The sequence below is a fragment of the Mesocricetus auratus genome, unplaced genomic scaffold (assembly GCF_017639785.1).
Source record: "Mesocricetus auratus isolate SY011 unplaced genomic scaffold, BCM_Maur_2.0 Super-Scaffold_100001, whole genome shotgun sequence".
In the NCBI taxonomy this organism is placed as follows: domain Eukaryota; kingdom Metazoa; phylum Chordata; class Mammalia; order Rodentia; family Cricetidae; genus Mesocricetus; species Mesocricetus auratus.
This window is the reverse complement of record NW_024429187.1, coordinates 17,012,426-17,027,934: the sequence shown is the minus strand read 5'-3', so window position 1 is coordinate 17,027,934 and position 15,509 is coordinate 17,012,426. Positions and strand designations below refer to the sequence as shown.

The 15,509-nt window shown below is 39.0% G+C and overlaps 1 protein-coding gene across 10 annotated transcripts in view; it reads left to right on the top strand.

Annotated features, from left to right (window-relative positions):
- Positions 1–15,509, top strand: part of Caprin2 (caprin family member 2) — a 40,306-nt gene that overhangs the window by 15,078 nt on the left and 9,719 nt on the right. For 4 of the 10 annotated variants that reach the window (XM_040743665.1, XM_040743666.1, XM_040743664.1 and 1 more), the window contains 7 exons: positions 2,529–2,572; positions 3,407–3,595; positions 6,229–6,351; positions 8,358–8,427; positions 9,577–9,641; positions 10,911–11,012; positions 12,694–12,828. In XM_040743665.1, coding sequence (XP_040599599.1) covers positions 2,529–2,572; positions 3,407–3,595; positions 6,229–6,351; positions 8,358–8,427; positions 9,577–9,641; positions 10,911–11,012; positions 12,694–12,828 — 728 coding nt within the window. The remainder of the gene's footprint in view (positions 1–2,528; positions 2,573–3,406; positions 3,596–6,228; positions 6,352–8,357; positions 8,428–9,576; positions 9,642–10,910; positions 11,013–12,693; positions 12,829–15,509) is intronic. The other 6 variants (XM_040743670.1, XM_040743669.1, XM_040743668.1 and 3 more) reach the window with 3 other exon arrangements.

Here is a 15,509-nt window from a genome sequence, read left to right as displayed (position 1 = left end):
TGTATGTTAATGAAAGTACTTGTCCCACCTTTCCCACTTTAGCCCCAAATAAACACACAGAAACGCTATATTGGTTATAAACTGTTGGCCAGTGACTTGGGCTTCTTATTGGCTAGCTCTGTCTTAATTATTAATCCATTTCTATTAATCTGTGTATTTCCATGTTGTCTTGGCTTACCGGAGAATGCATGGTGTATCCTCTTTTCCTGGGTTCTACATGAGGACTTAGTCTGCCTACATTTCCCAGAATTCTCCTTGTCTCCTGGTCCCACCTATCTTCCTGCTTTATTGGTCAACAGTGTTTTATTCATCAACCAATAGGAGAGAGAGAGAGAGAGAGAGAGGGAGGGAGGGAGGGAGGGAGGGAGGGAGGGAGGGAGGAAGGGAGGGAGGGAGGGAGGGAGAGGGAGGGAGAGAGAGAGGGAGAGAGGATAAAGAAGGATTTCCCATGTCACTTGCACTCTCTCATGGTGGTGCATGCGTTCCATTATAGAGGTTGCATTCTTACTGTATTTTAGAACCATCATTTTGAAATGATTTAGTTTGTTGGATTCTATACAATGGATAAGCCTAGGTTTAGAAAACAGATTACTAGGGATTGGAAGGATAGCTCAGTGGTTGAGTATGTATTGCTCCTACAGATGATTCAACTTTGGTTCCTAGCAGTCTGATTGGGGAGCTTATAACTTTCAGTTCCAGGGGTATCCAGTGCTCTCTCTGGCGTCTTTGGGGATTGTACTTTGTGTATAGACTCACTCTTAGACACAAATATACACAAAAATTAAAAATAAAATGTTAAAAAAAGAGAGAAGGCCAGGCGTTGGTGGCGCACGCCTTTAATCCCAGCACTCAGGAGGCAGAGGCAGGCGGATCTCTGTGAGTTCGAGGCCAGCCTGGTCTACAAAGTGAGTTCCAGGACAGCCTCCAAAGCCACAGAGAAACCCTGTCTCGAAAAACCAAAAAAAAAAAAAAAAAAAAAAAAGAAAAAAAAAAAGAAAGAGAAAACAGTGCTGTGACTTACAGTTTAACTTCTTTTTGTTTGGTTTAGACAAGATTTTCTGTAGTAAGGCCTGGCCTGGGCTCTTGTTCTATGTCTTCCAAGTGCTGAGATTACAGGCTTGTTTCACTACTCTAAGTTCAAGATGGAACCTTAATAGAAACATTAGTTTATGTTTTGTTTTGAGAGAAAATATTTGGTTAAAACTAGGCATTTGTGAAACCTGAATAAACCTCTGTGCTAAACCATAATAGGATAATTCCATTTGTAGTATAGCTTAAATGTAAGTCATAGTAGAAAACAGTATTTTGTAGAAGAATGTGAATTTGGGATCAGTTATTGATTTAAGGGAAAAGAAAAAAAATAGAAAATGAGGGGTTGGGGATTTAGTTCGGTAGTAAAGCTGAACTGGTGTTGAGGGACTTTAATCCCAGCACTTTGTAGGCAGAGGCAGGCTCATCTCTGAGATCGAGGCCAACCTGGCCTATGAAACACATTTCAGGACAGCCAGGGCTATACATAGAAACTCTGTCTCAAAACAAACAAGAAGAAAGAAAGAAAGAAAATGAAATATATTTCTTGATTAGCCATTTATTTCCTTCTTTCCCTTTTTAAAATAAAAAATGTTTTTATTTGTCAGGATCTCATGTAGCCCAGGCTGGCCTTAAATTTATTGTGTAATTTAGGATGACCTTGAACTTTTGCTCCTCCTGCCTCTGCCTCCCCAGTGCTGGGATTAAAAGTTTGTACTATGACTAGTTTGTGTTGTGTTAGGAATCATACCTAGGAACTTAGTGTTTTGTGCATGCTAGGCAAAGACAGCCAATTAAGCTACATCTCTGATTTTACTTCTCCTTAATATTAAGTTTAATGCTTCTGTGTCTCCCTCTCTTACCTTTCCTGACCATAGTATGCTTTGGCAAAGGCTTTGTTTGAAGTTGAGATTACTGATTTGTTCTTGTAAACTTTAACTGTAATTGCAGTTTTAATAAGGCATTTGTGGGTAAAAAGAGATAGTTTTATTTTACTTAGGAATAAAATCTTAAAACCAGGTTGTGTTGGTATACACCTTTAATTCCAGCACTCAGGAGGCAGAGGCAGGCAGATTTCTGTGAGATTGAGGCCAGCCTGGACTACAAAGTGAGTTCCTGGACAGCCAGGGTTATACAGAGAAACCCTGCGTCAAATAAACCAAAAAGAAACTTTACTTCAGTAAATATCTCATGAGATACCAGCTCCAATTGCAATTATCCTTAGAACCCATTCTCTTTCTTTCCTTTCCTTTTGGTGCTGGGGATCAAACCCCAGGCCCTGTGCATGCTGTGCAAATGCTCTACCACTGAGCTACAAACCCCAGGCCTTCCACGTGCTGCTGACCAATCAACAATAGTTGGAGTAGTCCTACTGTGAATATATTTAATTGTATTAATTACTCTGAGCCCTTTGACATTCATTGATGGAATGAATTATAGCTATAGCCAGACTAAACACTTAGAATGTATATTTATTTATAATTCTTTTATCTTCTCAGAATCTCCTGTGGAACTTGTGCAGCCTGAGATACAACCACAGGAGGTGAGAAGTGATCAGGTCCTTTGCTGAAGTTGTTTAAGTTTTCATCTGTAACTGGATTTAGAGTTGGAGGCTTAGACAGACAGACTGAACTTGAATCCTGCTTTGTAGCTTATTGGTTTAGTGTCTGGCTGGATTGTTGTTCTCATCGATGTAGTGAAGCCTGGGATCATATCTGGTTTTACTGTGAGGGCCAAAGGGCCTAGTCTGATGCACAGAAACTTCTTTAACATTAGCTATTGCAGTTTTAAACCCTTATGTTTGACTTTACGAATATATAGAATTTTGTTACTAGATTTACATTGGTAGCAGAAGAGAGTGTTTACTTTTTTTAAGTAACATTGAACTTTGTGGAAGCTGAAAAGAATTGGAGAAACAGATGCACAATATAATAGATATGTGAGGGAGATAGAGAATAACTTGGGAAATGAGGAGACATACATCTAAACAGTGTAACTTTCTGTAATTGAACTATCCTGGCTGTGACTTTTAAAGGAGGGTGACAGGTGTGTGGAAAGACCCTCCCTCTGGCAAAAAATTGCTTTGGCAAAGAGACTATATCAAGTGATTGTAGTACCATAAAGTGTAGTTTCTTCTAGTCTTAAATGGGTCACAGATTTCTACTTTTGAAGTGTCAAAGTTTACATTTCTGTTAATTGAGGAGAAAGACTAGATGCAGAAATCATGCAGTTTCTTCAAATAGGGTAAGGATAAGAGTTTCACATCAGATAGTTTCATGTAACACTGACAGACATATGAATACTAATAGAGTTTAACATTACATTGAAAATCTATGCATTTTAAGCCTGAAGAACATTGTTTATTTCTCTGGCTTAGTTTCTTAACAGACGCTATATGACAGAAGTAAATTATTCAAGAAAACAAAGTGAGGAACGATCTTGGGAAGCAGATTATGTGAGAAAACCAAATCTCCTCAAATGCTGGAGTGTGCTTCCTGAACCAGATGGTCAGGGGAAGAAGCAGAAGTCCTCGGAGTCTTGGGAGCCTTCTGTCAGGTTCCAGGAGGTATCAAAGCCCGTAGTTTCCTTAGATCAGGGGAGTCCTGGGTCAACATTGCAGGAAGAGCAGAAGCAGCAGATTTCTATGACATCTGTCAGTCAGTGGAAGCCAGAAACCCCTGAGTCCAAATTGAGAAGCCCTCAAGAAGAGCTGAACATACAGGAAACACCAAAGCCATGGGTAGTTCAGCCACAGAAAGAACAAAATCCAAAGAAGCTACCTCCTGGATCCTGGACAGTCTCTGTGCAAAGTGAACAGAGTGGCAGCAGGTTCTGGACCACTCCTATGTGCAGAGAACAGGATTCAGTGAAGCCTGGGACTTCAATGTTACGAACCAGAGACACTCCTTAGCCCACAGTCACAGATTTCTTCAAAGTCCTGGGGAGCAGCTTCAGCAGGTCTGTTACCAAATGACCACCTCCTGCCTAGGAAGTTAAATGTAGAATCCAAAGATGTGAGTAGATTTCTATGTCTGCCTCATCCTGTTGATGATAAATAAATCTTTCTCTCAGGATGTGAGGTTTGTAAGGAATGATCCTTGGATAGTCTCGGCTAGTATTGCTTGTTCTTAAATTATAAGTTATTTAATATTGCTTATAAAGCAAACATGTCACAACTTTGTTTGCTAAAGACTTAACTTCTAAGACTCTCCACCCCAACTTGGTAGTTGTCCTTTAACCACCTGCTTTTTTAGCCAGGAACTTTCTGATCAGGTCTTTGGAGAGGTCAAAACATTGCACTTTATAAATAAACAAACTACCTCTCAGTGCTGCCTTCCAGAAAGAGAATTTTAGAGTTATTTGTCTTTTTTTTTCTTTTTCTTCCTTTTTTTCTTTTTTGAGGCAGGGTTTCTCTGTGTAACAGCCCTGGCGGTTCTGGAACTTTCTTTGTAGACCTGGCTTGCCTGGAACTTACAGAGATCCACTTGCCTACAGAGCACTGTGATCAAAGGTGTGTGCCACCACACCTGAATTGTTTTTGAGACAAAATCTCATTATGCAGCTCTGGTGGGCTTGGAACTCATTATGTAGACCAGGCTGGCTTTAAAACTTTTAAAGATTCACCTGCTTCTGCCTCCTAAGTGCTGGCATTGGAGGCATGTGCCACCTCTCCTGGCTTTTTCCTTTTTCTTTTCCTTGTTTTTCTCTCTCCAAGTGCTAATATTTTTTTCTCTCACTCTCTTCAAGTGCTGATATTTTTATCTTATTCCTACCCTTGTAGAAGATTGACAGTCATACTTCATTAATTTATAATATCTAGTAATAATTGTATGCTTGCTGTTTTTGATATGCATATTAAAAACCTATTTTAATATCCCAATAAAGCAGTCAGAGACAACAGAACTGTAATTTGAGAATTTGAGGCCAGCCTGATCTACACATAGCAAGTTCCATGCCAGTTAGTGCTACATAGAGAGCCTGTCTTCAAACAAACAAACATACCAACCCAGAAAACCAAAAAATCCCATAAATTCCCCATAATTTGCAAATCACTAATTTGAACCTTTACCATACTAGAATATTGATCTCATGCTGTTTGTTGAATGATATTGAAAGCCAGGGATGTTGAATTTGCTTTTATGGCACGGGCAGCATTGTGTTGAAGTTTTAGGCTCTTTCAGTAACTAAGAGGGCACTTATATCTCCATGAACAGTTGTTCTCAGTTATAAAAATATGGCTAAAGACTGGAGAGATGGCTCAGTGGTTAAGAGCACTCACTGGCTCTTCATCCAGAGGAGACTGTGGTTTGATTCCTAGCACTCATATGGCTGCTACAACACCTGTAATTCCAGTTCTGCCTATCTGATGCCTTCTAGCTCTGCAGGTACCAAGCAGATACATGGTATTCACACACACGCACACACAGACACACACACACACTCGAACAGAGACAAAACATCCATACACATAAATATTAAAAAGAAAAAGAAAAAAGAACTGTAAATGTTAGAGTAAATTCAAGATGTCTGCCAATTAATTTATCATGAGAACTTCTAAACAGCAGCAGTCTCCAAGAGTATACTCTTAAATATAATAAAGTATTTTCTCAATCCTATTGTGTGTACATTGCATATGGATATATATTATTTCTAAATATTTTAATGACTCTGAAATCACATGTATCTTAAAAATGGGATACATATTTAATGTACTAATAGTAATTTTTGCCTTGATGAGAAACACTGGTATGTGTCATAGTCAGTGGCTTCTTATCACAGAGAACAAATAGTAATAACTATATAATGAGACACTTTTATTTTTATTATTATTTTTTTCAGTTTTTCGAGATAGGGTTTCTCTATGAAATAATCCTGGCTGTCCTGGCACTCACTCTGTAGACCAGGCTTGCCTCCAACTCACAGAGATCCTTCTGCCTCTGCCTCCCAAGTGCTGGGATTAAAGGCATGGGCCTGGCAATGAAACACTTTTAAAGAAAGGTCTTTAATTCTGAGTCCTTTTTGAAAGAAATGCTTCAGTTGTTTTGAAAGGGGAAAACAAATTAATTGGAAAATGGATTTATGTAAAAATCTTACTGTGATAAGTCTAAAAAATAGTATTTCCATTGATTTCTGAGGCTGTAATAGTAATGCAAGCTGTGCGACTGAGACTCACTCACACATGGCGGGTTTGTCTTGTAGGTGCCTAAGTCCATGCCTCAGCCTATAGACTCTTCCTCTGCCTTTCCAAAGGATCCTTTGCTGAGGAAAGAAAAACTGCAGGACCTCATGACCCAGATTCAAGGAACTTGTAACTTTATGCAAGTATGAGCTGCTTTGTTTTATTTTGATTTTAGGATATTTTTTATTGTTTGACAATTTCTTACATGTATAGTGTATCTTGATCATGTCCAGTTCAAATTCCCTCTTCCCATTGTCTTTTGTAGCTCCCAATACTTCCCAGTCTCACCTTCATATTCTCATCCTCTTTTTAAAAACAAACAACAGTATTTAGTTAGTACTGTCAGCATGAGTGTGAGTGTGGGACCATTTACCCATTTATCAGAGAAAAAGCAATCTAGCAGCCACAAGAAAAATGATGAGCTCCTTCCACCCCAGCACCTCCAGCTAACAATTGCTGATAGCTCTTCAGCTAGGTGTAGAGCCTCATATATCCCTTATCTCATCCTCCCTGGGATACTGACTAGCTTGGATTTCTGTAGGTCACCATAGCTTCTGTGAGCTCATGAATGCAAGAGCTTTGGCATGCCCAGAAGAGAGTGTTTCACGGCACTCCTTCCAATCTTCTGGATCTTACATTCTTTCTGTGCTTGCCGGTGGGATATTCCTTGAGCTTTGAAGGAGTTGATAAGTGTGTCCCATTTAGAGCTTAGCGTTTAACAGTCACTCTAAACACTTTGACCAGTTATGAGTCTCTGCATTGACTTCTGCCCACTGCAAAAGGCTTCTCTGACCAAGGTTGAAAGTAGCGCTAAGCCAGGCGGTGGTGGCGAACACCTTTAATCCCAGCACTTGGGCCAGCCTGATCTACAGAGTGAGTTCCAAGACAGCCAGAACTGTTACACAGAGAAGTCTCAAAAACCAAAACGAAACAAAAAGCATCATGTAATTAGGTGTTAGGGCTGCTGTGGGCCATTGATAGTTGCCCTAAGACTGCGAACCTGTTTGCTTCTTGGTCTTTCAGGTCCCACTAAGAAATTATGAGACAATCATCATCTGCCTTCAAAGCTATAGAAGATTGGAAACTTGTGTTAAATCAATAGTTAAATGATAAATTGTGTAAAAGACTTTTTTCACTTTAAAATAGGGTCTGACTGTGTAGCCTTGCTAGTCTGGTACTCACAATGTAGATCAGGCTGGCACTAAATTCATAGAGATCATCTTGCTTCTGCCTCCCAGGTGCTGGGTTTAAAGGCCTGTCCATCATGAAAGGCTGTGTTTAACTAAGTAGTGTGACATAGACTCTTAGAGAATATCAGAACAGCAGTGTATTATTGAGACATGACTACTCAAGTAAACAAAGTAAATGTAAATAAAGGAGCTTTGAGCTTTGGATTTAGGCCTGGGTGTAAACACTAGTCCTATTTCTTGCTGCATAACTCCAGTCAGTTTCTTTAATTTCCAGCCCTAGTCTGCAAAGTGAGAGATAATTTGAAGACAAATGAAAGAGCTAGGATGTTTCCCACAAATTTCTAGCCCTGGGAGGCTTTCTTGAGAGAACCTTGTTACACAGATATAAGAAGAAAATGTTTATCAGCATGAACCAGTAGGTGGTTGAGATAAAAAATAAATAGACCTTCTCATTTTTTAGGTATAATAAAAATCCAGTTTCAAACTAGATTAGACTAAGGCCAACATTTTATGCTTAAGACTCATATCAGGAGTGCATGTCTAAGTTGGGCCTTAGAATAATATTCTAGTTTTAATACTTCACCCAATGTTGAGGTTTGACAGTAACCTTGGGGTTTAGTTTTGACTCTTTAATTTCTTGTTTAAGAATAATTTGTTAACATCTCAAAGAGGAACCAGGAAGTGGTGGCACACGCCTCTAGTCCCAGAACTCTGGAGGCAGAGGCAGGCAGATCTCTGTGAATTTGAGTCCAGCCTGGTCTACAGAGAGAGTTCCAGGACAGCCAGGGCTGTTACACAGAGAAACCCTGTCTCAAAAAACCAAAAACCAAAAACCACAAGGTAGGAATTAGCTAAATGCCTGCACCTTTAGTAAAAGTTGTGATCAATATAGTGAGCTACTTAATCTCTTTAAGTGAATCATCTGTGTTTCTTCTCACTATTTAAAATTTTATCTTTAGGAGTCTCTTCTAGATTTTGACAAACCCTCAAGTGCAATTCCATCATCACAGTCGCCTTCAGCTTCTCCAGGTAACCCAGTAGGAGAACAATAATTCTAAAGACTTAAAACACACAGCTTTATAGCTAACAGCTATTTCTTTTACGAATCATGCACTCCATATAGCTTAAGTGTTGGTTAATTTATTCTAATTGTATCCATCAGTCAGTAGAGTTGCACAGGAATAAATTATCATTAGGATGTACGTATATTTCAGTAGCATGTTTACATTTGTTAGAGAAAAGTCCTCAGGTGGGCAAGTAGAAACACTTAATAGCTTCTTTATCAATTTTCCATGTTCTTTCTGGAGTGATTTCTGACTAGAACCTGCTTGACCTTTGAACTGTAAATCTAGTGTGGAGGCTTTTGGGTCCTGATATTTAAAACAGTGAATACCATGGTTACTAATAATGGAGCCTAAATCTAAAACTGGTGTGATACCTCAAAGCTGAGGCCTCTTGGCTCCCTGCTAATTTCTCTCAGGTAAGGAATGACATGATTAAGCTATAGTCCAACTGTGGTAAGCATTGAACACCTCCTAAAGACTGATGCTGTACTGCTGGGTGAAACAAATGTATTAATATGTATAACCACAGGAGAAAAATCTAAACAAACAGATGACCAGCTAAGACTTACTATTAAGATTATGTGTATCAGTTAGTGACAACTCATAGTGGCTTAGTCTTTGTCTTCCAGATTATTATTCCCCAGTAATTTTCTGAAAGTCATAGTTCTTTTATTTTTGAAGCTTTAATGCTTTTACCCATATAACCTTAAAACATCACCATGGGGGCTGAAGAGATGGCTCAGTGCTTAAGAACATGTGTTGTTCTTGCAGAGAACCCGAGTTCAATTCCCAGCATCCACATCAGGCAGCTTACAACTGCTAGTAACTCTAGCTCCAGGGGATGGCCCTAACCTCAGGTACATGTCCATATACAGACATACACACATGTGCGTGTAAATAATAATAAAAATGTTAAAAACAAAAACAAGAACAAAAAACTACATTACCATATACCACAGATGAATTAGTGTTTCTAACTAGCATCCAGTCTTATTCTCTTCAAAGTTGAAGTAGGAACCTGTTCTTCCAGCTGATACTTTGAAAACAGTAAACTTTGTCTTGTCAAGTTGATACATTAAGTTTTCTCTCCCCTTAATTGTCTGATTTATTTTAGTTTCTACAGTATCTGCAGAACAAAACTTGTCCAATCAAAGTGATTTTCTTCAAGAGCCATTACAGGTAACTTCTAGGTTAATGTGTCTTATACTCTTCTTTGCTTCAAGGGGGAAGACTTCTTACTTTGTCAAGAACAATTGAAAAAAAATTTTTGTAGGTTTTATCTTAGACTTACTAGAAGAGGATTTCGTGTGTGTGTATGTGTGTGTGTGTGTGTGTGTGTGTGTGTGTGTGTGTGTGTGCATGTGCACATGCCTGTGTGTTTTTTAAATTTTTTTTTGGGGGGGAAGTTTTATGCAACAGTATTCAGGTGGACTTGCAGTTCACTATGTAGTTGAGGAGGGTGAACTTGAACTCTTGATCCTCCTGACTCTACCACCTAGTGCTTGAAGCAGATTATAGAAACACTCTGATGTTTAGTCAGCACACATTGATTTTTGGTTCACCTATGATATTACTGGAGCTTCTGAGGACCAGGAGGAAGTATTGGGATGCAGCATTGGATGCACAAACACTTAGCTACCACTACTGCTAGATTGTTTTTCTTAGGTTTCTTTTGCATTCTAATACCTTTTTGTACCATAGGTTTCCTACTAAGCTGCTCTTGGTGTTTTATTGTTAAGTTGTCACAGTCTTTGTTTCTTTTGTGCTTGTTTCTAGTTTTTATTTTTATTCATGCTTCTAACTTGCAATTTTCTCTTAGAACTTTGATACTGTTTTGATCTTTGTAGACCTTGTCCATCGTTTTTTATACTTCTGCCTACCTCTGTAAGGCATGAAAAGTCTTTAGACTGGAAGCACGATTATCCCTGTGTCTAGCTTGCCAGCATGCACTGTGAAGTGTCAGCCACATTGCAGATCTGGCACCAGATTTTCAGGGCCAAGAGTCTTGGTCAGTGAGGCTGGAGTGTAACTGGGACATAGTCCTGGAAAGGCAGTGTGTAAATCTAAGTGTTCTGCTATTGAACTTTATTCTAATCTTGCAGATTACTTTGCCTTTCTTTGCTGCCTTGGTTTTTCTTTTTTGTTATTTTCAAGATAGGGTTTCTTTGCATAGCTCTGTCTGTTCTGGAACTTACTCTGTAGACTAGGCTGGCCTCGAACTCATACTGTTCTTTGCTTCTTCTTGATGACACTAAAATGAGGATAATTGTTCTTACTATACAGTTTTTTCTTTTTAGGATTAGGTGAATTAATATATGTAGTGCACTTAGCATACTGCCTGGCACCATGGAGTGCTAGTAAAAGTGACATATCAGATAGTCCAGCACCCAGGAAATATGAAGTGAACACAGCATGTGTTGACAATGCTTTCTATCTTTCTGTGTCTAGGTGACTTCCTCAGTTACTTGTAGCTCAAATGCTTGCTTGGTTACTACTGATCAGGCTTCTTCAGAAGCTGAAACAGAATTTATGACCTCAGAGACCTCTGAGGTAATGAGACCCATAATTTCTTTGCTGTCTCAAAGAATGGCAGAATGAGTATATGAATTACTGGCATGATTGGAATTATGATGTTTGTATTTATTAATGCATTACTTTCTGTAGATGTATGGTCCTAGAACATACACAGGTCACTATTTTAGCTTTGCCACGTATGTAGATTTAATAATGCTTATCTTACCTGATGTAGTAAGTGTATTTTAGAATTATCATTTTTAAGTTCTTATAAAGATTTATTAATTTTATTTTATTCATGTATATATGTGCACCACATGGTGCTTAGTGCCCAAAGAAGGCAGAAGAGGACATTAAATCCCTGTAACTGGAGTTAAAGATGGTTGTGAACTACCCTGTAGGTGCTAGGAATTGAACCCAGGTTCTCTGTTAGAGCAACAATGTCTCTTAATCTATAAGCCATCTCTCCAGTCTCCCTATTACTAGTTTTTGAGATCTTGAATTCCTGATCCTTTTGTTTTTTATGGTGTTATTAGCACTAAGTTGGAATGAGTTACAGTTTCTCTGACTCATCTTATCAAAAGCATTTTGACAAGTCAGAAGTGGTGGCCCATGCCTTTAATCCCAGCACTCAGGAGGCAGGCAGATCTCTGAGTTCGAGACCAGCCTGATCTAGGAAGGGAGTTCCAGGAAATCAAGGGCTACAGGGAGAAACTGTTTCTAAGAACAAACAAACAAAAAAGCAGTGTTTTTTGACATATGAGGTTTGTGTGTATAGTCCTAAATTTCAGCCTATGCTGTTTGAGCAAATCCTTGTGCTAGATAGACATGGATGGAGTAAATTTTGGGGCAATTCAATAACTATTAGGTTAGAGTTTTGAAGTGGACTAACAAAGGAGAATTCATTATAGACTGTAAGAAAGCATAGCTGATTAGTTGTTGTAGTGCTCATTTGGCCTAAATTAAGAGAAGTGGTGGGCGTTGGTGGTGCACACCTTTAATCCCAGCACTCGGGAGGCAGAGGCAGTTGGATCTCTGTGAGTTCCATGCCAGTTTGGTCTACACAGTGAGTTCCAGGACAGCCTCCAAAACAATACAGAGAAACTCTATCTTGAAAAACCAAAAAAAAAAAAAAAAAAAAAAGAGAGAGAGAGAGAGAAGTGACTTTTTTATGACAAAAAAAAAGTGATTTTTTTTTACTAAGTGCCATGTAGTGATCTCCTTTATAATCTTGTTGGGATTGGGTTTAATGTCATATTAATTGGGCTTTATAGGTTACTTAACTTATATCAGAGTTTTATTTTTTAGGCAGAGGACTTAGGAATTGGAATCCATTAATCTTTTAAATAGAGAACTAACACAAAGGAACTAACTAGCCCCAAATTTTTCTTAAACTCAGTCTTTGCTTATATTCAGAGTAATATTAGATTATTAGTTGGAAAATAGCATTTCAGGGCTTGCAGAGAGTTTAGTGCTGGTCGGAAGTTGAGAGCCCCTTGTGTGATACTCACTTTGTCAGCACCCTATCAAAAAGCAAATGCTAGTGTGCATCCTCAGCAGCCGAGATTTAAAAATTGTAAGCAAACGCTGCTCTCTGCATTCCTGTGTTCCCATGTCATCCTAAAGAACTTGCTGACTTGTGCCAGCTTGGGGCTTAGTGTATGTTAACCTCCTGTCATATGGCAAGTGTGGCTGATGCTGCATTTCTCCTCCACAGACGGCAGTTTCCGCCAGCAAGCCAGCATCTGCACTCACTTCTCCACATCCTCCCTTGTCAAAGGGCTTCCAGTTACCTCCTGCAAGTGGGATCTCAGCAGCCATTAGCACAGCACCCTTTCAAGCCATGCAGACAGTGAGTATGTAAGGGCTACTGAAGAGCTGTGGCCTCTCCACACCTGTCTTTGGCACTGGATGAAAAAGTTTGCCTTCATGTTACTCTTACTTGGGTTGCTGGTGTTTACATTTGTCCACTGGGGGAAAAATGTTTGTGAAAGAGTAGTAAGTCTACCACTTCCAGAGTTTTCAAGAAGTATTTTTTTCCCCTTTTATTGAAAATAGATGTGCTGGAGAAATGACTCAGATGTTCTTCCAAAGGTCCTGAGTTCAATTCCCAGCATCCACATGGCAGCTCATTAACTATCTGATGCCATCTTCTGGTGTACAGATATGCATGTTATCCATATACATCAAATAAATAATAAAATAAAGAAAATAGGCTTTTTTTCATACAATATAGTCTGATTATAGTTTTCCTTTCCTCTCCTTTCTCTGTTCCTCCCCAGGTCCACTCCTATCCAGATCCCCTCCTACCTTTAGAAAACAAACAGGCCTCTAAGGAATAATAATAAAGTAAAATTAAATACCATAAAAATCAGAATATGACAAAAAAAAAGAAAAAGAGGCTAAGAAAAAACACAAGAAACACATATAGATGCAGAGACACACATGTTCGAACACACAGGAATCCCATAAAATCCCCCAAACTGGAAGCCATAGTATATATACAAAGAACCTGTAAGGTAGAAAAAAAAATGTCTTGACTTAACATGAGGCAGAGAACCTCCAAAGATGCGGTTGAGTTTGTTTTATGTTGACCATCTACTGCTGGGCATGGGGCCTACCCTTAAGAGTGATTTGTTCAAGGAGTATTTTTTTTTTCAAGGAGTATTTTTACCAGAGCCATGTTTCCTCTCTGAAAATTAATAGACAAAGCTTAGGACCCATGTAAAAATGCGTGTGGTTGATCCCCTGTACTCCCTCCCCATAAAAGGAATATGTAGATGGTAAACATTGTTTTGATAACAGCTAATATTAATCATTACTGATTCTGCATTACTGAGGATCCTAGCTTTAGTAACTTGAAGTAAGAGGATACATATATGAAGTTAGTTCTATCACTGTTGAAATTCATTTAATTTTATTTTAGTATCATTCTGGTTCATAGAGGTTTAGGTTTATTCAGGGGTGTGTGTGTGTATGTGTGTCCTCAATGTGTATTTTTCTGCAATTGTAGTGTAGAACTTTTAAAAAAGATAGTATTGCAGAGCCTGCAGAGATGGCTCAATGGTTAAGAGCACTTGCTGCTCTAATAAAGGACCCAGATTTGATTTCTGGTACTCACATGGTAGCTTACAGCTGTCTGTAACTCCTCTTTCAGGGGATCCCACATCCTCTTCTGGCCTTTGTGGGTAGCAGCCACATACACGATGTACATATATATATATATATATACATACATATATATATGTATGTATATATATATATATATGAAGGCAAATATTCACACAAAAAGTCTTTAAAAAAGAGAAGAAAGAAAAAGATAGTATGACACTAGATTTGGGTATTTTTCAGGGGGAGAGAAAACTATTCAATATAGCAGTAAGTGCCTTTCCTGTTGTTGTTTCATGCTTAGACCTTGGGGATAGTGGTAGTGGGTGAGCAGTGTAGAGCAGGCCCAGAGCAGGGCTGTGAAACTCAGTAGCATGAACTCATGAACCCTCCTATTCTGGCTGCACAATTTGAGGGTCTTTTTTCCCCTTGCTTTTCTTCTTTCCCTGGCAGCCTCATAATATTGCTGCTCAAATTTAGTTTTTCTTTTCCTAATTAAAAGCAGACAGTGGTTCATCACATGATGAAATAGAATCCTGAACTATTGAAGTCCTGCCTAACCTGTCCGACTAGTCTACTGGGCTTGTCTTGTGTTCTATCACAGTGACTCTTTGTTGATGGTTTTCTTCGTCAGCTCTGCCTCTTTGAAGCCTGCCCAGTTCAAGCAGGTTCCCATTAATTTTATTTAGCAGGCAGTAAGGCCCTATTTATTTATTTATTTTGGTTTTACGAGACAGGGTTTCTCTGTATTGTTTTGGAGGCTGCCGGTCCAGCCCAGCCTCGAACTCACAGAGATCCGCCTGCCTCTGCCTCCCGAGTGCTGGGATTAAAGGCGTGCGCCACCACCGCCTGGCCCTATTTATTTTTAAAGATTTATTTTTGCTATTTTTAAATATGTGTATGTGTCTGTGTGCGGGTATGTACATAGGAGTGCAGGTGGTGCCTTCAGAGGCCAGAAGCATTAGATCACCTGTAACTATAGTCCTCTACAGGAGCAGAGCATCCCCTAGAAGCCGAGTCTTCTTTTTAAAGCACATACCAGGTTTTTGGTTTTTTTTTGTTTTTTTTTGGAGACAGGGTCTCACTATGTAATCCTGGCTGTTCTAGAACTCACTATGTAGACTAGGCTGACCTTGAACTTACAGAGATTGATCTAGGCACTATTTTTTGTTTGTTTTGATACAGGGTTTTTTTGTTTTGGAGAGAAGGTCTCACTATGTAATGCTGGCTAGCCTGGAACTTGGCTATATAGACCAGACTGTCCTTGTATCAAAAAAGATCTGTCTGCCTCTTAAATGCTGGGATTAAAGGTATATTCCATCATACTGGCTCAGGAATTCTTTTTATTCACCAGAGGTATAGAAATGTAAAGCAAAACAAACCACTGAGGTTATTTAGGCAGTTGGTCTTTTACTATGGAAGGGA